Source organism: Phoxinus phoxinus, assembly GCF_949152265.1.
Source record: "Phoxinus phoxinus genome assembly, chromosome: 16".
NCBI classification, from domain to species: Eukaryota; Metazoa; Chordata; class Actinopteri; order Cypriniformes; family Leuciscidae; genus Phoxinus; species Phoxinus phoxinus.
This window is the reverse complement of record NC_136891.1, coordinates 29,180,104-29,203,046: the sequence shown is the minus strand read 5'-3', so window position 1 is coordinate 29,203,046 and position 22,943 is coordinate 29,180,104. Positions and strand designations below refer to the sequence as shown.

The 22,943-nt window shown below is 38.8% G+C and overlaps 1 protein-coding gene across 3 annotated transcripts in view; it reads left to right on the top strand.

The window, feature by feature from the left end:
* The window catches only part of bach2b (BTB and CNC homology 1, basic leucine zipper transcription factor 2b), a 92,800-nt gene that overhangs the window by 63,517 nt on the left and 6,340 nt on the right, over positions 1–22,943 (top strand). For all 3 annotated transcript variants that reach the window (XM_079584776.1, XM_079584775.1, XM_079584777.1), the window contains 2 exons: positions 561–815; positions 14,358–15,851. In XM_079584776.1, the coding sequence (XP_079440902.1) occupies positions 573–815; positions 14,358–15,851 (1,737 nt within the window). In that variant the 5' untranslated portion in view covers positions 561–572. The remainder of the gene's footprint in view (positions 1–560; positions 816–14,357; positions 15,852–22,943) is intronic.

Sequence of the window (22,943 nt, the reverse complement as noted above, 5' to 3'; positions counted from 1 at the left end):
ACCTCTAACACTAGTTGTAGCTGAGGCCTGGAAGAGTTTTGGTTCGTGTCGTCGACATGTCAACACCATTTTTGCTGTTCTCTGTGAATCAAGTGCTGAGGAATCCTCTGGAGCTGAAATTTAGATATGGTAAAAGGTGTTTCGTTTCGGATACGTGCTGTAGTAGACCAATCACAATAGACTGGACTGTCTGACCAATCAGAGCAGAGTAGGCTCTCGGAAAAAGGGTTTAGAGAGACTGAATGTGAGATGCACAATCATGACAGTCACTTACTGTACAAGCTGATTCCAAAAGATTAGAGAATTGTGTGCAATGTAAACACAAACACTTCCATCGGCATTAGATAGTCACTTCAGTACTGCCACTGTCTTTGATTTCATTGGCTTATGTCACTTATAGCAGATACAAGATTTGAAATGTATTCCCTATAGCTCATTTTATTTTCTCTCCAAAGCCTAATTTTACGCACTTTTAAAGAGTGTTCAATTTGGACCAGGTTTGGATGCACCGCTGCGATCATCTGGATGCCATAAGTTGACCCCGCTATCTTTCTGCACAGGGTGTGAGCGGTATGTCCGTGGATGAGAAGTCTGAAGCTCCCATGTACGTGTATGAGTCGACGGTGCACTGTACCAACATCCTGCTGGGTCTGAATGAGCAGCGGAAGCAGGGCCTGCTCTGTGATGTGACCGTGCTGGTGGAGGGGAAGGAGTTCCGCGCGCACAGGGCTGTCCTAGCGGCCTGCAGCGAGTACTTCCTACAGGGCTTCGTCACACAGAGTGACAATGAACTGGTTCTCAGCATGCCAGAGGAGGTATGAATAAACACATCCACATTCACACATTTTAAAATGTGCACATTAATGTTTTAATAATTTATTGTTTAAAAGTTTGGGGTTAGTAAGAATTTTTTTTATTCACCCAGAATGTATTAGATTTAACAAAAGTAACAGTAAAGACATTTTATGTTACAAAATATTTATATTTTGAATACTGTATGTGCAGTATTTAAAACAGCTATTTTAATTGTATTAATATTTCACAAAATTAATAAAAACATCACAAAAAAATCTTACCGACCCCAAACTTTAGAACGGTACTATATGTTATTGGTAAGCCTCACAAGTTAGCTTTTAAAAGTCTGATAGAAAATGTATTGCTAGGAAAACAAAATCGTGACATGGTCTTCCATGCATCAGCTTTTTTAATGTATAAGATATAAAAATGGCTATATGATCACTATAGCTTTATACTGTACATAAAAGCATGACTATAATAACCACTCATCACCTGTCTAATTACCATATGGCAGCAGCCATTATTTTCCCCATCTTTATGAGCAATAGCCAAGTCTCTCCAACACGCACTCATGCACCTACTGTACATGAGCAGTAGTTTGCCTTCTCCAACTGCCCAAAGTGCACATTTAATGAACTAGCATCTATTGCATTAACCCTCCATCTCCACTCTCTGGTTCACGGATCCAAAATTAAGATGCATTGCAAAGTTTCTCGAAAGCAGAGCATTTGCATAACAAATGAATGCATTTATTATGGTTTCTGTTACGTAGCACAGTAGGAACATAGTGTGATTTTAATGGGATGTAGTTGATCCATATCCCCCTTTTAGCCTGTCAAGTACCTATTTAGTGTTTTAATGACATGTGCTTACATTTAAGTCCGTAACAACTGTTTTAAGATAGATTTAGCCACAAAGGTGCTTAGTACGCATAAAATAAAAATGTTTAATTGAGGCTGAGTTTTCAAAGAAGCTAAAGTTTGCTTAAGCTAGCAAGCAGCTAGAAAACTATTAATGTGGCTATTGGTAAATGAAGCAAAATTATTACGATTTTATTCTCTAATACTGATAATAAGACTTCGTTTAGACACTAATTTCAGATTTAAAAAGTGACTGTAGCGACAAGCATTATTTTAGTTAGCAAACCGTGTGTTTCATTAGCATCCCACTGTCCTGACTGATGGTATACTTGCTGATTTAGCACATTGATGGATAAGATAATTAAATATTATAGAGTGCAACAGTTCCGGTAGTAAAAATTCCATTAATTTTCTCCATAGGGGAATTAATTTTGAACGATAACTTGTTGAAGCCGCCAGTCCAAATTATTTGAAGTTATTTTTTAAATAAAATGTTTATTATAGCAAATTCCTGGTAAAAAAAACTACTTATCTGTGTGCATAAAATGTGTATTTTACAATAAACGTAAAATATATTGTTTCTGTATATAACTAAAGTTTTTAAATCAATAGTTTCTACATCATTTTTGATTCATGCCATTCTTCATTGAACTTCAAATCAAAGTTTGTAAAGACTTATAAAGCGGACTTTAGCACTCTATATCTCTAAATGTGTTAAAGCAATGTGATTGGTTAATTTAATGAAATGTAACCATTAAAACTGTGATCCAAGCCAAGCATTGGACTCCAAGGGCATGCTGGGATTTCGCAATCGCAATACACATAACCACAGAAATGCATTGTACACACACCCCTGCTTTCCAACTTTTGCAGTGATTGAGTTTTCCACAGGGGTGTTAATGTGGCATAAGAACGCCTCCAGTGATGTATTCACACCTCTGCTCATATATTCTCTCTCACATACACATGCTCAGAAGTGGAACACTTGTAATGTGGGTTACGGTGGGCGTCCGTCGACCATTGTTATTGCTAACAATTAACCATTTAAATTTGTTTTTGGTAATTGAGTACTGTGGAAAAATGTTTACATATAAATGTTAGATAAACTTAAACAAATAAAAAAACGTAAGTGAAAATTATACATCTTGCCTTGACAACTAGCTGAAATACGTTTGTTGAAGTACCGAAATGACTAAATCTAAAAAATACATTAAAGCCATGTAGAACTTTTTTTTTTTGGTAACTAAAAAAGTGACTGACAAAGGCATGTCAATGATTATTACTGAAATATAAAAATAAAAGCTAATTTAAAATATGATTAAATAATATAAGAAAATATATAAAACAGTAAAATAACAATGCCTATGACAACATTAGTGATGAGGAGTATGAATACTATATTATGCCTGTCGAAGAGTATTGGCATGCCCTTGTTCTGTGATTGAGAAATAAAAAAAATTAGGAAGGAAAATGCTGACAGGTTTTTCAGTGCAGAAATATAGAGTTTAATGCGATTTAATGGAGTTCTAGAGACTTCCAGCTAATTGGAATACTTCTTTCATTCACATCTTGCCTCCTCCATCAATTATTCATCAGTCTCTCACTCTCATACTCAGGTGCGAGTGTGAACGAGGAGGGAATTGCATCTTTCAAAGATTAAAAAAAAAAGAGTCTGAGGATTTAATAGTGCTTATCTTCACCTCAGATGTGACAGAAAATGTGTTACTGTCTCTTACTATTAATAGTAATGTCATGCATACTCCAGATAAGATCAAAGTACTGTTGCTTTTTTCAATAGCACAGAAAATTGAGATGCATTTCATATTTTGTAACTGGTTTCTTTGAGTTACAGAGCCTTCTGTATTTTTTTGTGTAATAATGGATGATTTGTTTGGTCATGTTGATTCAAAGTCTGCAGCTCTTGAAAGACTCAGGCGGTGTTTCTGCTGTGCCATAAATGTGTGTAGACTTTGTGCTCGGTGTGTTGCACACATACGCCGCAGCATCCAGTGATTCAGGGTTTGCTGAACATCGCCCCCTACATGTCACATGAGGCAAGTGATGGCAGAGGAAAATGGGGGGTTTAAGCTGCGGGGGGGGGGGGGGTGCTGCTGGGGTGGTTGATGAAAAAAAATCCACTGCAGATGAAATGTGAAACAAAGAGCACTGCCACCTCCTTCTCTTCCCCTCTGCAACACCCCCCACATCCACCCCACCCTTTCCAGATGACCTTGTTATTGTTGAGTCGTGGGGACCGCATCGGGTTAGTGACATCATCTATGTTAGCCAGCGAATGTTGAGCAGAGAGAGAGAGAGAGAGGCCCTTAATCGGCTCTTTGTTGGGAATCAGATCATGAAGAGAGACAGAAAAACAGCTTCAACCCCCTACGGAGATGCAAGAAACCCTGTATTAGACTTCCAGGATTCCAATACGAAGAGATCCTTGAAGAAATCACTGTCTGTACTTTCTGCCATGTCTGTACACAAAGAGATTTTCTTTTAAGCTTTTTAATGCCTAAAAAAATGAATAATGCATAGGTCGTATTTTTACGTCTTGGGTGTGATATCAGGTTAATATGGTTATTATGTCAGTAGTGGTTATTATTTGACACATTAGAGGTTTTGCTTTGATGACGGTCTTGGATTCCCTCCAGCCACAGTCATTAGGAGACAAACCGCACGTTAGATCAGTGGTTTTCTAATGGTTTCGCTCTTTTACAAATTTTATATTGGACAACTAATGGCAACCCAACACCGTAGCTAAATAGTTTTTGGACAAAATTGACATTTGAATTCCAGTAAAATGATCATGAACTGCATAAGGTACAACAATATGCAAAATTGTTAACGTGACATAGGTTGAGTAATTTACAAGTGATTTGCCAGTCTAACACATGGAATAAACACTGGGCCAAATATTTTCTTAGTATTAATTATTACCAATTGACACATGAATTTGCATCAAAATACCATAGAGTTTGATTGCACTGCCTTTGACGTCTACATTTAAAAGATAATGGAAGCTTTTTCACCTCTTTTAAGTTGATAAGCCTACTTATTTTGCTATGCAAGCTTATTTGCATACATGATTACAAATCATGCGGGTTTTTTTTTTTGGTTGACTTATGCAACCAAATACATGAACACAATAACAGCAAAAGCAATATAATAAGCAATTTTATTGCAGATCTGAAATATATTGAAATTGAATCTTGGTAAACACTTTCAGAGATTTTGGTCTGCGCTTGTATTGTAGGTAAAATGCAAATCAACAACATAAAAATAACTGCCAATGGGTGTTACCAAGATGGCTGCAATCTACCAATTATACTCAAATGAACTGGCGCTGTAGCAGTCGAGCGCTGTCAGCACCCTATGAATGGCCATTCGCCACATGATGAAACCGTGCGTTGTTTCTCTGTCAGCTTATATCTGCCACAGATGTTCTCGTTTAGTTTGTTCTTCATCTGTAAATAAGACACAGTTCAGCATAAACAGTATTAAGTGTGACTAATTTTCAAGGGAAACTGATTCACTTCTCTGTTCCTCTATTATATTCCTTAATCATATAATTTGCCATACCAGTGTAACCTCTGCTGATTCAAGTGATTCTCTCTTCTGTATTATTTTGTGACACCACCCAACAGCTCATGTTTTCATCCCCGTTATATCTCTGTCTGTCTGTCTTTTCTTTTTTTTTCTCACTGCTCCTCTTGTGACTCATGCATTACTTTCGAGAGTTGTCTTAAAGTTGTCATGTGATAAAACCATCATTCAGCACTCTGTTTTATTATGCACAGCTCTCTGGAATACTTAGTTCTGGTTGGTTAATCGCATCATCCAGCAGTCTGATATTTTCTTATGTTTTTTAATATAGTGCAACAGTCGGGTTCCAGAAGTAAACTTTTTTTTTTTTTTTTTTTTCTCCATAGAGGAATTGATTTTGCTCGTTAACTTACAAACCTTTAAAAAAAGATCTACTGTGAACTATGATTTTATGAACCATTGTTGAAGCCATCAAGACAACAAATTTTTAACAGTCATTTAAACAGCAGAATTCCTGATGAAACACTGCATTACCCATAGTTCTGCGGAGAAATCTCCACCAATCACAAAACAACAGCAGAAGAACACTTTAGCGCCCACACACTCGCATGAAGCACTGCAAATGCTATCAAACTACTTAAAGATTTCTATGCATAATATGCATATCTTTAAGTCTGTAAAAAAGTCTGTTTTATATTGCCCCATCATTTTAATTTGATTTTCATTTTAAAATGCTTCATGGATTGTAGTTTTTTCCCTCATTTAAGCCGTAAAGTACACCGTCTTGTACCTTTTGTATTTTTTTATTCAAATCAGGTTTGTAATATTTTGATTCACCTCATAGCTGGTCGGATGGGTTCAAGGCTTATAACTCTTTAACAAAGAATTAAAAAAAAAAAGCCCTATGGGGAAAATTAATGGGAAAAATACTTCCATAACCAAAGAATATCTTGTCGCACTGCCGATTTGCTCGCTTTTGTTTCATGCAGACGCTACTTGCGTCATCATTCCTCTCATGGACATTCTTCCCGAATGACCTCAGAGGACTCCGTATTTACTATTACTGTTATAATGTTGCAGTGTTAAGGGCCGTTCACACCAAGGACGATAACTATAAAGATAACGATAAAGATATAATTCTAAAAATCGTTCTCCATATTAAAGAATAACAGAGTTCACACCACAACTATAACAATAAAGATATGAGGAACAATATTGTTGGGATCACTTTCAGAACTATAAAAATTTCCAGCGGTCGAACTATAAAACACTGACAGCCAATCAGAATCCATTCTAATTTAAAGGTCTCGCGCATTTAAAATGGCAGATGACATCGCGTGCTTAAAAAGAGCGTTATCGGTCGTTGGTGTGGACACATATATAGTTATCGTTATCTTTATAGTTATCGTCCTTGGTGTGAACGGCCCTTTAGTCTAAAGCTCCCTACTTCTCGCAGAGCTGTTATTATAGCTAATTGTTTTGTACATTGTAATGGACTACTTTGTTATTAGCAGAAGCTTTTAGATAACATGAAGGTAATATTATACAATAAATTAAACTAAAATCAATGTTTTATGTCCACTTATGTATTTATTTGGCGATTAGCCGTATAACAAGTGGGATAATGTACCGTCATTAGCCCATCATTAGAGAAAGACTCCTCCTGTACAACATCCATTCTACTGTTTTCCATTTTCTGTTTTTCGCGGAGTACAATTTATTTTAATGCAGTCCTTCAGAGCTTAATTGGACTTGACTATTGATGTATTCCAGTGTGTGTGTGTGCATAATCGAGTCCCGCAGCTGTGCACTGCAGCTGTGTCACTGTGATTCAGCATTGCTTTAGACAGCCAGTGTCGGTCTGTGTCTGTATGTTTATGTATGTCTGTCTCGGCTAGTCTGATTCAGCACTAGTCTGTACAGCGACCTCAAACCACCTCCTGTTATAAAGTTTACAGTCCTCCACATGGAGCCACTTGTGAACAGCAACCACATGAAATTCAGCACCATTGCAACACTCTCAAACCCAAATATACACACACGTTCACTGCAAAATACACATTCATCAAAACACATAACTAATCACAACCCCTGTTGAATTGCAAAATATCCTCATTCCTCAAAACCTGAAGGGCCTTCCTTCTGTTGGGAGAGTCGGTCCATTTCGGCTCGGAAAAGAGATTTCCTATTATGCTTTTTTTCACTTTTTCAACTTTAGTTAGCTGTTGCCATCACAGGAATAAATTGTACATTTTAACATATATTCGTACATAATTGTAAACGTTAACATACATTCAAATAGAAAACATATTTTTAAAGACAGCGGCTATTCACACTAAGTGCAAACAGCGATAGATGCTATTTACACTGTAAATAGCAACTAGATTCTGTTTACACTAAGAGAAAATAGCATATTTTCTTAGTTAGCGATGAATGCTATTTACACTAAGTACAAACAGTGATAGCTGTTATTTACACTAAGTGCAAGTAGCAATAGATTATAATTACACTAAGTGGAAATAGCAGCATTTCTTAGCGATCTGCTATTTACACTAAGTGAAAACTTGTAAGTCACTTTTGATAAAGGCGATTGCCAAATGACAAACAGCGATTCTATTCACACCATGTAAAAATAGCAGTATTTTCTTTGCAATAAGTGTAAATAGAAGTTAGATTATATTTATACTTATAAATAGTGGCAGATACTATTTGCACCTCCTTGTTGTTGTAGCCTACATTAAACGGTATGCAATAATTACGTGGAGTGTAAATTATTATATTTATTAAAATGATTAAATGGATGGCGCCTTTTTGAGACAATAATGAAAATAAATGCCTTTCCGATCTGAAATGTGATGGGGAAAGTGAAGTAGAGCGAATTCGGCAAAAAGTGGATTCGAACCTCGGGTTGATTTGCATTAAAATGTTCTGCCACGCGCCTGACCCCTACACAATAGTCTTTTCTGTCATTTTGTCTGCCCCAACAAGACGTCAGTATGCAAAGTTTGTGTAAATAGCATTTGCCAACAATGTGGGCTATTTACACTTAGTGGCAATTGTAATAAAACATAAACTAATATATATATTTATTTACATTTCAAGTTGTATAAATTAATGTAAGCTAAATATCTTACATGTATTGTTAATTGTTAGTGCATGCTTGATACCCAATGCATTTGTCAATGATTTTAACCTTTTTCTAAAATGTTGCCATCGTTCATTGGTTTACTTTTACATGTTCTTTGTATTTTTGTAGAATAATATTTTTCTGCTTGTTTTTGCTATTGAACTTTTATAACTAAATTCCTGTGCTACTACAATATTTACTGTTTCCAAACAGGTTTCTCAAACACATCCCTGTTGGTTATTAGTTGGACCACATCATATACAGAAAATGTCACATTTGAGAGAAAGGCTAAATGTTTAACAGGTGTTACGGTTAATTGGTGATATACACAAACATAGTGAGAGGCTTTTGACCGGGGCGGTCGAGGGGTAATCCTGAGGGATAGAGCAGGTCAGAGAGGAAATAACCGACTGCATAAATGCCATCACGAGACTATCACACATTTGCAGCCTATCATGCAGATGGAGGGAGATCTGTCTTCGGGGGTTGGGCTGCGAGGGAAAGCCAAAAAGAGAGGAAGTCCGTCTGTTAAATGGAAATCTCAGTAAGAAGAGAAATAACTCGAGAACAGGGAAACAAGAGTGAAAGAGTCTTAAAGGCCAAAAGACGCAGCGACGTCTAGCTTTTAAGGACAGGGAGGTCATGTCCTTTTCTCTGTCTGGTTGTGTATCGTAAACCTCATTTTGAGAGGATTATCCAGTAGAGTATCTGATTTAATCCATCGCACTATAGGGAGGGCTAACTCTAAATCTGTCAAGTGTTTACCGTCTGCTTGTGTGTGTGTGCGTGCGTGCGTGCGTGCGTGCGTGCGTGCGTGCGTGTGTGTGTGTGTGTGTGTGTGTGTGTGTGTGTGTGTGTGTGTGTGTGTGTGAGAATTATACTTAGCTGTTTGTGGGTCACTGATATACAAGATGTCCAAAATAGTGTAAGGAAGTGAAAATTATTTTTTTATTTAATGAAAATGTTCCTTTAAATTAACTTCTTAGAAATGAATTGTTCATGTCTTTTCTGTCATAAAGTATCATGTCCTGTTTTTTTTCTGCATGTTGTCCACATAATTGTGATTATGTGGACAAAATCTTTCATATTATATTTAAAAAATAATAATAATAAAACGTTATGCCAAATAAAAAAATTTTTTACTTTTTTTTTTTTTTACCCTGACATTTTGTATTTTATGTCTCAAAAAAGAAATACATGCTCATCATAGGAGAGGAGTATTCACATCACATCAATGTAATTAATTTTTTTTTTTTTTTAAAAGGTCATTGAGCCTTACATTATCCTTTCATTATTTCTTTGACACTCTCTTACTTTTTATGCAGCATTAAAACTCTAAAATGATGTACTGCCACCTTATTACATGTGGTATATTTGAAGGTCTGTGTTTCAAAGCCTACTGAACTGCTTTCCTCAATTTAGTGTTCGAACATTCAAATTGCCTGTAATGATGGCTAAAAATGCTGTCTCAGTAGGTTCTACAGCACAGTCAATAAATGCCCTTACCGTAGCCCCGCATATCCCAGTTCAGCGTGAGCCGTGACTTTGTGCTGCACCGCGGCTCATTTGATTGTGTCTGCATGTGGAGTTTAATGTCAGGTTAGTCAGCAGATTTCATATCCCAGGCGCCCCGTCTTCAGTAGAGGTTTTGTATTTTTTCAGACAACCCTGTAAAGCATTCGCCACATTGTCATGCGGATCTTTGCTTCATTAACATTCATGACATGCAGGAATTTGGCGGAGCAAATTTACATAAATTAGCCGTCTCTGCTACTGAGAGGGGAAAGGCAGAATATCAAAGAGAGAGGGAATGAATGAACGAGAGGGCAGGTGTGAGGGGTTTATAGCATTCTGAGACCTTTTCGTGGAAGGAAACGCTTGGCACAATTCCCGAATAGTCAGGAGTTGTCAGGATGTATGATATACAATTCATGTAATTTCCTGCTTTGTAACAATATGACCCTTTTGAGGCCCAGTGAGGTAGAATAGTCTGTAGTCGGAATTAGCATAAATGTCCCAGATCTGTCGTGGAGATAAATTTGCTCCTTTGTCTGTTTCCCACATAATAAATGTTGTTAACAGGTCCAGTGGCTCATATGTCAAAGTCAGTCCCTTAATGAGCTGCAATCGCGCTTTATTTTTCCTCTTCTGTGAGCACATTTTATCTTCTCTTTTGTTGTTTGTATTCGTAGTGCTACGCGGTTAAAGTGATGGTTCACCCAAAAATGACATTTGTCATCATTTACTCAACCTCATGTCCGAATTGTGAACAAAATCATTTTTAATGAATCGGTTGTTTCAATTCACAAACCTTTCTGAATGGTTTGTTCATGAATGATCATTCAAACTGAACCAGTTTTTGGTCCAGACTCGATGGACCAGTCACAACGGTCAACAGCTCACTGCTGGGAAAGATTGTCTGTGAACAACTTTACAGACTAAATTTAATTTTATTTACTTTAATGGTGACATGAGGGTGAGTAAATAATTTAATAGTAAAAAATTATGTTATACCTTTAAGCCTTTGTCTCAGATCATATCCCCCCATCCCATTTTAATTCTAACCCCTCCGCCTTTTTATTCCTTCTCTTTTTCACATTTCCATGCTCTTCATTCTCTCACTCCCTTTCCATCCATTTTGCCTTTCTTCTTTCTTTTTGTCCACACCCCTCATCTCTCTTTCCATCAGGCTGATGGTGTGTGTCGTAGAAACACTTGTAGTAGCAGTCACAGATGGTGCAGCCGATGCTGCTGTGCTGATGTCAGCTGAAAAACACATTTCAGCACTTTTTCCCCCAGCAGAGAGAGCTGTTTGTCAGCCGTAGCTACCTCTCCATACCTTCACACCCCCAACATCACTGTCTCTCTCCACCTTCAATCACAACCTGGAATGTCCAATTGGATCTGAGCCCATTAGAGAGCACTACAGCTGCATAGCTTGAATACACAAATGTAGGTATTTTTCCGCTTTTTGATGATGATCAATATATTTTCTAATTATCTATGTATCTAAGGACATTTAAAATGTGACTAAAACAGCAATTAACACTAAAGGAAGAATAAATGAACACTAGGAAGGAAGAATACTGAATCATTTTCAGTTAAATGCTCCTATAACAACAGGAATATTCAGCTACATTTTTACTGAAACATTTTAATATATGAAAATTCTTATGCAGAGAAACGTTCATTTGAATGATTCATTTAAACTGTTCATTTAAATTGACAATTTGAACTGATTCTTGGAAATGAATCGGACTCTAATTGCTACTGAAACTTAAATCAGAGACGTAATTAAAACATTGAAAATAACGGAGAGAAGAATTGCATCAAAATCATCGGTAATGTTCACAATGTTTAATTTTATATCTCCAGCTAAATTATCATGAATATATTGTGAATTATTCACTAATTTAAGGGTCTTGATTGATAAGGCTGCACTGACTGCTTTAACCATAAAAAAAAAATCCATTGTATGTTTGAATGAAATCTCTCCCTCTTTCTGGTTCCTCTTTCTTTCTCTCCTAAGTGGACACACTTCCTATCAAAGAGCCATGATCATCCCATTCACACACATGCACACTCTACATGCCATCCTCCCCCACACCCATACACACTGTACACACACATACAATACACACACAATGATACACACACTAGCACACACCATCCCCCACAAAGATTACGAGTCAGCAGCTTCCTCTCAGCAGTGACTGATTGGCGCTGTTGTGTTGCCAGCAGGCAGATGAGCCTCTCTCTCTCTCTCTCTCTCTCTCTCTCTCTCGCTCTCCCTCTTCGCTCTCTCTCTCTCTGTACTATAATGTGTCTACTGGACACAGACAGCCCCGGATGACTCAGAGTCAGTAGTCATCAGTTTTGTTTGTGCGCATATTTTGTGGATGCTATTGAATCCTTTGTTCGTGCATGATTGGATGAGTAGGCTATCTCTGAAGGAGATGGAAAATAAATGTGATCTATCCATTCTAATCCTTTCTTAAGATTTGATATGTCCTTCATGGTCTTTGTAAAATGGAAGTCTATAAATGTGAAGATTATCATACATCAGTATACAGATCTCTGGAATACTTGATTCGGATTAGTCAATCACAGCATTTCACAGTCAAATGATCAACCTGTCTGGGTTTGTTTTGAGATAATACCCAGTTGACTGTAAATTATATGTTAGAGCAGAGAAAATATTTCTTTCTTTGTCTCTATTTCAAATTTACATTTAAGATTAAATTTTCAAAATAGAACCAAAGCCCAAAGTTTAACACTGTGCTTGTTCTGCTTTTCAGACACTGGTATTTCCTTCTGAAATATATACAGATATGGTTGATTATTAATACAGTTAACATTCAAATGTGTGTGTTTTTTAGACTTAACTATTGGATTTCCTCAAAAGGTTTTACAGGAAAGAAGGTTTGAAATGGTACTGCAGAATTCTTGGAATGTGCACTTTTGTGTTTGATTTTGCTATGATCAAGAAGATGTCAGTTAGCTTAATCAGGAGTCTGTATGCTGTGTGTCTGATTTGTTTCACATTCCCCACACTATAATCAGCTGTGCTTCAACTCATTGTAACAGAAAAAGCCCTTTTAACCTCAGACTTGGGTTTTCCCTCCATGCCTTGGCCCTGACTCTAAATACAATCCCCGTGTTTTTTCCCACATGGAAAAATCTACTAAACAAATTCTATGGTTCTGGTTTTATAGTAGGAAAGGGATAATCTGCACTCCCTTCTAACCACAAAAAAAAAAAATGACGATAACATCAGTTTGTCCCTATCAACAAAAGAAACACACTCATAGTAAACAGTGTCTTGTCCTCATTCATTGAACATAAAGTGTTGATCTCATTCCCTCCCATCTATGAGCACAAGTTCACTTGTGCTGTTGAGCACTTTACGTAATTGAGGGAGAAGAGAGAGCGCTTTGTGGACTGAACAATGCTGACCCAGATCAAAGTCCAGCCATTGTAATGTGTCTGAGAACGTAGGACACAACACCTACATCGATGTCTGTCCATGACGTTTTGACTCCAGCGTAGCATAGCACAGGCAGAGTCTGACTCACTGTCAGAGAAAGAACACAATCTGAATTGCTGTTTTGGCATCTAAAGCTCTTGTGAAATTATTTACTCAGCTGCCACAATAAGAAGTCTTAAATGATATTCATTTGGAGGCTTTTCTCTGCAAATATTGATAAATATGATAGTTTGCTTAATTTGATTTATTAATTAGCAGCATTCCATTCAAATTATTTATTTGATTGACCGCTCTAGTTTACAGGTGAGACTAGAGAGTTATAGAGCCTACGTTTACAGGTCCCTCAAGTTGATTCACACCTGTGAAAAGAAAACCTGTGAGCTTGGGTTATTATTTTTTCCTTGTCTAAATCCACTTACTCATATGCCCTTACAGCGCAAAGACCACAGTGGGCCAGCCAAGCTTTTGCAGGCTCAGGCATTTACCTAATTATCTTGCATTAGGTCAAATGGAAAGCTTCCATATCTGTCTGTGTCTGTCTCTCTCTGTCTGCCTCTCTCTCTCTCTCTCTCTCTCTCTCTCTCTCAGCATGCTCGGGATGGCTGTAGTAGGGATAAGCTGTAAGAGTCCTAGAGCCTATTAGGCTTTAAGATGCCTCACCTGAGGGATAGATGTGAAATTATGTTAACAACCCTGCATGCTTCTACCTGTTGCTGCAATATCATTTGCAACAAACAGGGGGCCATGCTGAACCAACAGGGCTGACTTGAGCAGAGAGTGGAATGTCAGATGTCTTTGTTACATAAATGAGGCTGGTCTCTTGACCTTACTGACAGGCTCCATCTTTACACTTTTTATTTCCTGCTGTATAGAACGTTCGGTGCTGACCTGATAAAAGATTAACTGGCACTTTACAGTGTTTGTTTACGGTCATTTGAGCTGTCTAGTTCTCTCAGCACACTCCAAGTGCCTTGAACAATAGCAGTGCTGATGGTAACATTGGCAATTTCCCCTGTTTTTTCTGTGTGTGTGTCCGCAGGTCAGTGCCCGGGGATTCGCTCCATTGTTACAGTTTGCCTATACGGCTAAGCTGCTGCTCAGCAGAGAAAACATCCAGGAGGTCATCCGATGTGCCGAATTCCTGCGCATTCACAACCTGGAAGACTCCTGCTTTCGCTTCCTGGAAGCCCAACTGCGCAGCGAGGAGGATGGTCTGCTCCTGTGTCGCAAGATGGCGCCTGAGAGCAATCACTCGGAGGATGAGAGCATGCAACCTGAGTTGCTGACAGCAACGACAACTGCAGTGACTCTGTCCGGTTCTCCACGCTCTCGTCATTGTGCAGAGACTCTGAACTCCTTGCGGCGACCAGACCATGAGCAGCTGGTGGCAACGGAAGATTTCGCTGATGGGCTGATGGACTTTGAGCGACACGGCACCTCAGACCTGCCACGATGCCCTAAGTACAGGAAGTACCAGTGGGCATGCAACAAGCACAATAACGACGCCTCCTCACACACCAGTACCTCAGGTTTTCCAAGCACATTCAAGGAGATGAGCAGGCCAGCAGTGATGCAAATCAAGCAGGAGCCACGCAGCGAGGAAGAGTCCATCTCGCTTTGCCTGTCAGGGGACGAGCAGGACGGAGGTGAAAAGGACGATGTGGCTGAGATGGAGCTGGATGATTCCATCGCAGTGGACCAACCAAAAGGCAGTAACAAGTCACCGACCTGCCTAAGAACTCTTTTCAATAAGGACCTGCCTAGTACACCCCAGCAGCTTTTTGTTAACAGACTCATCAATGCCCAGGATAAAGGAACCACTCAGGCAGACCACAAAAAAGACTACAGGCCTTCGCTTGGCAATGAGCTTGGCATGCCTGTGGCGTTCCCCAAAGACGCTGATGGTTTCCCGCCAGGGCTTTCGTTGAAGTCTGATTCATGCGATGGTGTGTGCAAGCAAGAGGTGGAGCTGGACCGCCGCAGTGTCATCTTCCCCCCAGGGGCCTGTGACCGACTGGGTACTCCCACCCACTCCCATCCCAGCGGAAACTCATTGGAGAAGGAGCTCTCAGAACACATGCCAAAGGGATTGTGGGCCGGCGCCAGCCAGTCCCTTCCCAGCTCCCAGACCTACTCCCCCAGCACCATAGCCAGTGACCCACCCCTGCTTTGCCGCCAAAGGCCCAATACCAGCTGCCCAGTGCCAATCAAGGTATGCTCGCGATCGCCCCCTTCAGAGACCCGTACCCGGACCTCCAGTTCCTGTTCGTCGTATTCTTATGCTGAGGACGGGAGCGGCGGGTCCCCCTGCAGCCTTCCACAGTTTGAGTTTTCATCCTCGCCTTGCCCCAATGCGACACGGTGTCTCACCGCTGACCCGCAGGAGGCAGGCGGTGGGACAGATGCTCTCTTCACACGGGTGCGGCCAAAGATAAAGTGTGAGCAGTCGTATGGAACCAATTCCAGTGATGAGTCAGGGTCCTTTTCGGAGGGGGACAGTGAATCATGTCATGCTCGAGAGCAAGGCCCTGAGGTGAGTCTTACCAATTTCTCTCTCATGTGTATACCTGTTATCTAACAATTCCTTCCAAAAGCACACTTTGCATCTCATACCCTAGCATTCATTCATGCAGGAACCATTTAGATGTGCACGCTGCCCTTATGCTATTAGAGACTTTCCCTTTGACTTTCACTGATTCATTGAATAGAGTTTCTGACTGCTAATGGACCAATGAACACTGTAATCATTTTCATGTCTGGGCTGACATAAACGGAATAACTGCAATGATATTACTCTGACCTTTTGTGTGTTGTCTAGGGAAGACTAATATAGTAGTATACAGCAGAGAGGAGCAAACTCAATTTGACAATCAAGTCTGGATTCCTGTTGCGTAAAGAAAGTCTCCCAGACTATGATCTGTCCTGTAACAGAAGTGCTTGGCTTACCTCTGCTCAGATTCTGAGAAAGCGTTAAAGGATAGTTCACCTAAAAGCTACAATTCTGTCATCATTTACTCACCTATATGTTGTTCAAAACCTGTATGACTTTCTTTGTTTAGCAGGGCAACAAAACTGTTATTCTTAAACGGGTTTCAGAATTATAATTTATTTATTTATTTTTAAATAATGAAAGTGTTGTGTTTGGACACCAATGACAAAAACAGATAAAAATATATTACATGTTTCACAGAAGAAAGAAAGTCAAAAAGGATTGACATGAAGGTGAGTACATGATGACAGAATTATAATTTTTGGATGAACCATCCCTTTAAAATCAAAATTCAGTCAAAACTAAACCATTTTTCTCAAGTCTCATTGTGTTTCCCTTTCGTATGGCAGTGTTCAATGCAACCGAAAGGAGCATTGAAAATTAAAAGTAAAACCGGGCAAAATAGGGCAGTTAAGAATATGTCAACAATATAGCCCAATGCAAAACAGCAATGTACACTGTAGCAGAGTAATATTGAATATGAAACTTTATTTATGTGTTGCTCACATACCATATTACTAATAAGGGGGTGTGGGTCTGCACTGTACTGTGATTGGTTAATACTAAGCAATGATTCACAGCCTCGTCCTCAGAACATGTTAAAGAGAGATAGAGAGGAGAAAAGAGAGCCAGAGCATATTATGAAATAAAAGTTTTTCTCCAAAACATATTGGGAACAATTATTTGGCCCCTTTTATTAAATACTTTTTGCAACCTCCTTTTTTCAAGATAACAGCTCTGAGTTTTCTCCTATAATGCCTGATGAGTTTGGAGAACACCTGACTAGAGATCAGAGACCATTCCTCCCTTCAGATTCCCAGAATCCATGTTGGTGCTTCTTTTCTTCAGTTCAGCCCACTCATTTTCTATAGGGTTCAGGCCAGGGGACTGGGACGGTCATGGCAGATGCTTGGTTTTGTGCTCAGTGACCATTTTTGTGTTGATTTTTATGTTTGTTTTTGGATCACTGTCCTGATGGGAGATACAAGATGGCCCATTATAAGATTTCTAGCAGAGGCCGTCAGGTTTAGATTTGTTATCTAATCAAACACACCTGATTCAACTCATCAGCTCATTATCACATTGGTTAATGAGCTGATGAGTTGAATCAGGTGTGTTTGATTAGGGAGACAAAGAAAACGTGCAGTGTTGGGAGTCTTCAGGAGCAGGGTTGGGAAACACTGATCTAAATGACAGTCAGTAAATGAGTGTCTGTTACTGATAGTTGTAATATCACTGAAAGGTGAGACACTGATAGAAAAGAGTTTAAATGTAGAGATTTAGAATGACAAGAAAGAATGCATAAACACTTGTGTGAAGCTGCTGTCTGATCTGAATGCGAATTGAGTTTCACTTGGGATGCTGTATATTTTAAAAGAGCAAATAACTATAAAGGAGAAGGAGAGATCATGTTTAGAGACTGGGGGTGAGACCTTTAGAAATGGATGTGGGGGCCTTGATGGAGAAAATGGTTTGTTGCCATGGTAACACAGAGCACTCAGGAACGAATTGGCTAGTTTTCAGCATTTTGTGCATTGTTTCCGTTTCGTTTGTAAAAGACTTGAGACACGCTGCACCCGACCTGAAATTGATTTATTTATTTAAATAGTTGCTTCAACGCATTTACCCTCCCCACACACTCAGTGCTTCTGACTGTTTATTTGACTTTTCAATGGAGCTTTGTATTTCAACTAGTTTGCTTTTCTTTCCAGTTTTGATTTAGAAACAGACCCAAAATCACTTTAGGATTCCTGACTTCACTAAATGGATTAATTTAAAGTACATCGGAAGTTCGGGTTGGAATTGTATCTGCAGATGTTCAAAATGAGGGTCAAGATCTCTGAAGTTGAAAGCTCTCATGTCAGTCTAGTATCTGATACACTCTTTCACTCCAGCTTTCACTCTTCTTAGTTGCATTCTTGTTGTTCATTTTCTCATCTACACCTTACCATTTCTGTGAAGCTGAGCTGACGAAAGTCTGAGAAAAGGACTTAAAATCTCCCTTCTTCCATTCAGAAACTTAATCTCGAGAGCACATGCTACCTTTCATATTTGCTTTTCATATACTTCATATGCTAAATTTTTTTCAAGTATGGCCAGTTAGTCCACTAGCCCTGGGTCTAGATTTTTTTAGTTTTGTTTTTACCCAAGTGTAAAAAAAAAGTAAAAACACTAATACTGTAAATTATTATTACAATTTAATAAACATGTTTTCTATTTGATTATATTTTAAAATGTATTTTATTCCTGTGATAGCAAAGCTGAATTTTCAGCGGCATTACTCCAGTCTTCAATGTCACATGATCCTACAGAAATTATTCTAATATGTGACCCTGGATCACAAAACCAGTCACATGTCGCACGGGTATATTTGTGGCAATAGCCAACAATACATTATATGGGTCAAAATTATAGATTTTTCTTTTATGCCAAAAATGATTAGGATATTAAGTAAAGGTAATTTTCCATCAAGATATATTGTAAATTTTCTACCGTAAATATATAAAACATTTATTTTTGTGAGTGGATGCAGCACAATCGCGAACATAAATGGACAACTTTAAAGGCGATTTTCTCAAAGTTTAGTTTTTTTTTTTTGCACGCTCAGATTCCAGATTTTTTTAAATAGTTCATATCCCATCATATCCTAACAAACCATACATCAATAGCAAGCTTATTTATTCAGCTTTCAGATTATAAATCTCAATTTAAAAAAAAAATGACCCATGTGACTGGTTTTGTGGTCCAGAGTCACATACTGTATGATGATTTGGGTAACACTTTAGTATAGGGTCCAATTCCCACTATTAACTAATTGCTTATTAGCATGCATATTACTAGGATATTGGTTGTTTATTAGTACTTGTAAAGCGCACACAGTAATAACGCTTTATTTTGCATGACCATATTCTACATCCCTTTATCCTACTCAATACCTAAACTTAACAACTACCTTACTAACTATTAATAAGCAGTAATTAAAAGTTTGAGGCAAAATTCATAGTTAATAGTTAGCTAATAATGAGAATATGATTACAAATGTCTTTACTGTCATTCTGACCCCAATCTTTTGATACCAGTCTATAACAAAAAGAAAATGGTTGATTTTTTTTGTGTGATAAAAATCATGCTATAGTTGAAGAAATTTCCATCTCTCTCTCTCTCCTAGTGATATGCAATACAAACACTCAGACTTGTCAAAAAAGAGTCCTTTGTTGCACAGCAAATGGCATGTAAGAGAAAGAGCATGAGAGCGAGAGAGAGAGAGAGAGAGAGAGAGGAGCAGCACACAACGAGGGAAACAGTCTCAAAAATAGCTTCAGCCTGCTGCTCGAAACAATGAATTCAAAAGAGGAAGGAAGTTGTTAAACTGTAGGCTAATCATAGCGCTAGTGTAGTCCTTCTAGGCCAGTCTAGATACTGAAGCCAGGTCTTTGAACTTCTCTCTTTTTCATGAGTCATATACAGTATCACTTACCCTCTGTGACCAGCATCTATTCAAACAGGTAGAGCTCAGGTCTAAGAATATTGCCATATCATTTGATTTGTCCTTACTTTAACCGGTTTCACACACAATAATACATACCTTTTGAAGCCGACTCGAAGATACTGGAGGACTAAAGTCTTACTCATTCTGACAGTTGGCTGAAGGTTTCACTGTTATCTGGAGACTGACCGGAGAGATTTCAGTTGTGGGGGCAAAGAAAAGTCCTGAAGTAAAAAATAACAATTCCCTACTGAGGACAGTTATCAAATCTTGAGATCTTTGAGAAGATTTATCTACCATTTTCTTTACGCTTTAGTCATTCGGTTACACTGGGTGAAGTATTGATCTCGCAGTGAGTGGGTGTGATCAGAAAAGCCCACAGACGAAAATCTCACTCTCAGTTCTTCCTTTTCATTCTTGAAAATCACGGTGCAAGAAGCATTAACCCTTTAGTGAAGCCGACTGCATCGCAGGAAGTGAAGAGTGAAGTCAGAACCATTTCTGTTCCTCTCATTCCGACTTTAAAAGCCAAGCCGCTCTCTCAATATGAGCCGATTGTGGTCTACAAATTATTCGTCAGACGTCGCATTGGTGAGGTGTAAAACCGCACGATTGAAATATGTTCAAGGTGAAAGCTTGAAATATTATGAACGCTCACGGTTTGCTTGTAGAAGTAGACGTGGATATCACGTAAAGTGCAGGTTGCAGTAAAGCCAATTCTATTATATATACTGTGTAGCCTATATATATAATAGAATTGGCATTATATACATTATCATTCAAAAATTTGGGCTCATTAAGAGCTTTCACACAAATATAAAGCAGCACAACTGTACTTTATTTTACAGTCCTGTTTCGCAACATGCTAAATCCAAATTTGTATATACGTTTTGAGAGCCTGATTACAAAAGCAAAAGTCTCCCCATTCAAATCCACGTCCACACAATTATATATAATGTTCTCAATATGTTATGTAGCCTATAGACCTGCATGCAAACCATATTTTCCTTTTTGGTGTGATTTCAATCATATTTCAAGCAATTCAAAACCATCATGGCGAACCGTGCGCATCTGAAGTGTCTCAGCTGAAGGATATAATCCATTATTTATCGGCTTTAATATATCGGCCAATTTTTTGGGGGGTCGATAACGATAAAATTAAAAATGAAGATATCGTGCTTCCCTAATTATATTATATTTCTCCTTCAGTTCCTTAGGAAAAAATCTATCAAAAAGATCATTTTTGACATACATGAAATGTAAATATAGGATATACAATTATTATTGATATTGCTCATATGATGTGTTCTTGGAATAATTGTTGAATAAGAAATGTTTTTAGTTTACATTTCATTTTTTACATTAATTGCAAACTTTGGTATCTTGGGAAATCCGAGCACAGTTTAAACTGTTAAGATCTCTGAAACTGCATTATTCGAATGAAAAAAAATTTGAGAAGCTGATTTAAGAGATTTAACTCTCCATTGGCTCGCCGTTTAATCTCATAGCCGTCTAAAGGACAGGATGGTGCTTTTTAGTTTTTACTCCAGATGTGTTACATTAGGAATTTACCACTGACCTAGACAGGCATTCATGCAGGCCATTTATCTTAGGTGTACACATACCCGCACAAGCAGACACTTTGGTCCTGATGGGAATGAAGCCCCATGGTGACCACGGACAGGCCCATCACTCCATTAGACAGAGTGAGTGTGTGCATGTGTGTCTGTCCCGTGTCTTTGAAAGGGGGGTCCATGCATGTGTGTGTACGCGGATAGCTTTCCCCCATTACTCAGCCCCTGTGGAGACTTCCAGTAATAGCAACAGGGCTGAGAGAAGAAAAACAAGAGAAGAAAGGAGGGAAGAAGAAAAAAGAGGAATATCTTAGGGGTTGTTTCAGACATTTTTCTTATCTGTGTCACATGGCGTCTCATTACCGAGACATGTGAAACGAAGAGATGCATAGCAGCACAGTAACGTTTCTGGGAATCTCTGAAGGACAGTAATGATATTTAGCAAACAGATGATCTAATTACCGCTAAAGGCATTTAACTGACCGAACGGCTAACTTTCCTTCTTGTTTGCACATTTCAATCATTTCCACACAGTTTTTACTCGCATTAGACTGGAGATTACGCACTGTGCCAGTAAAATTGCTAAAATATCTGTGAGACCTCAGGCATTTGGCCTCGCTCATTCCAGTCACCTCTTTTGTCCGTCGCCTTCCCACAATTCCCTGCTGCAGATGTCCATGCTAAGAGAAAGGAAGCAAGGGACCAAAAGAGTGGGGCCACTTTGCTCCCAGTAACAGACGAGTCCTACTTTTCACTCCAGACCCATTTCAAGAATAATGACCTATAGAAAGAGTAAAGGGACAAGAGAAAAGAGAGCGAGAGAGATCGGGATCACGTTCGAATTTATAAACGTCACTGGTGTACGTTCAGTCATCTCTGCCGGCTTTCTAAACTGGTTCTGGTGGCAAGACACTAAATATAGACATCACTCTTACGCTATTGCCACACACACACACACCTCGAACCAATATACCAGAGAGAGGAAAGGACACATGAGAAGGTCATAGAGAAAAGGTGTCTCCTTGGACCGTGTAAAAAAGACCTTTCTCTCCGTCTAGTCTAGCTTAAAAATCGTATCATTAAGACAACACACATTCACACACTGCGACTCTCGATGTCGGCTGAGCTGAGAGTAGAAAAAGGTCTGTCCATCATTTATTAATGATGCTGCTCCGACCTGCCAGTGCTCCGGGCCCCCTGCTGCTCTGAGCCAGACTGGGCCAGATCTACACTTTCATCTTCTCTCAGGCCCAACCAGAGTCACCGTGTGCTTCCCAGCAGAGCGGCGCACTTCACATGGAAGAGTCGCTGCACCACTGTGGTCCAGGTTTATGGGGTCATAATCGCACTAAACCCATGTGAGTTCTTAAGTAGGGCAGCACTATATAGCCAGCATACTGGTTACACTACGGTTGCCTCATTCATTTACCACACTAGTTAGTCTGAGATTATTTTCATGTTATGGCCAAAAACTGATGAATAGACAATATTAAAATTCTGTAAGATTTTATTTAAATAAATTTAAACTAAAATGCTAAAAATAATAATAAAAAATGTGATGCTGAAAGTAAATGT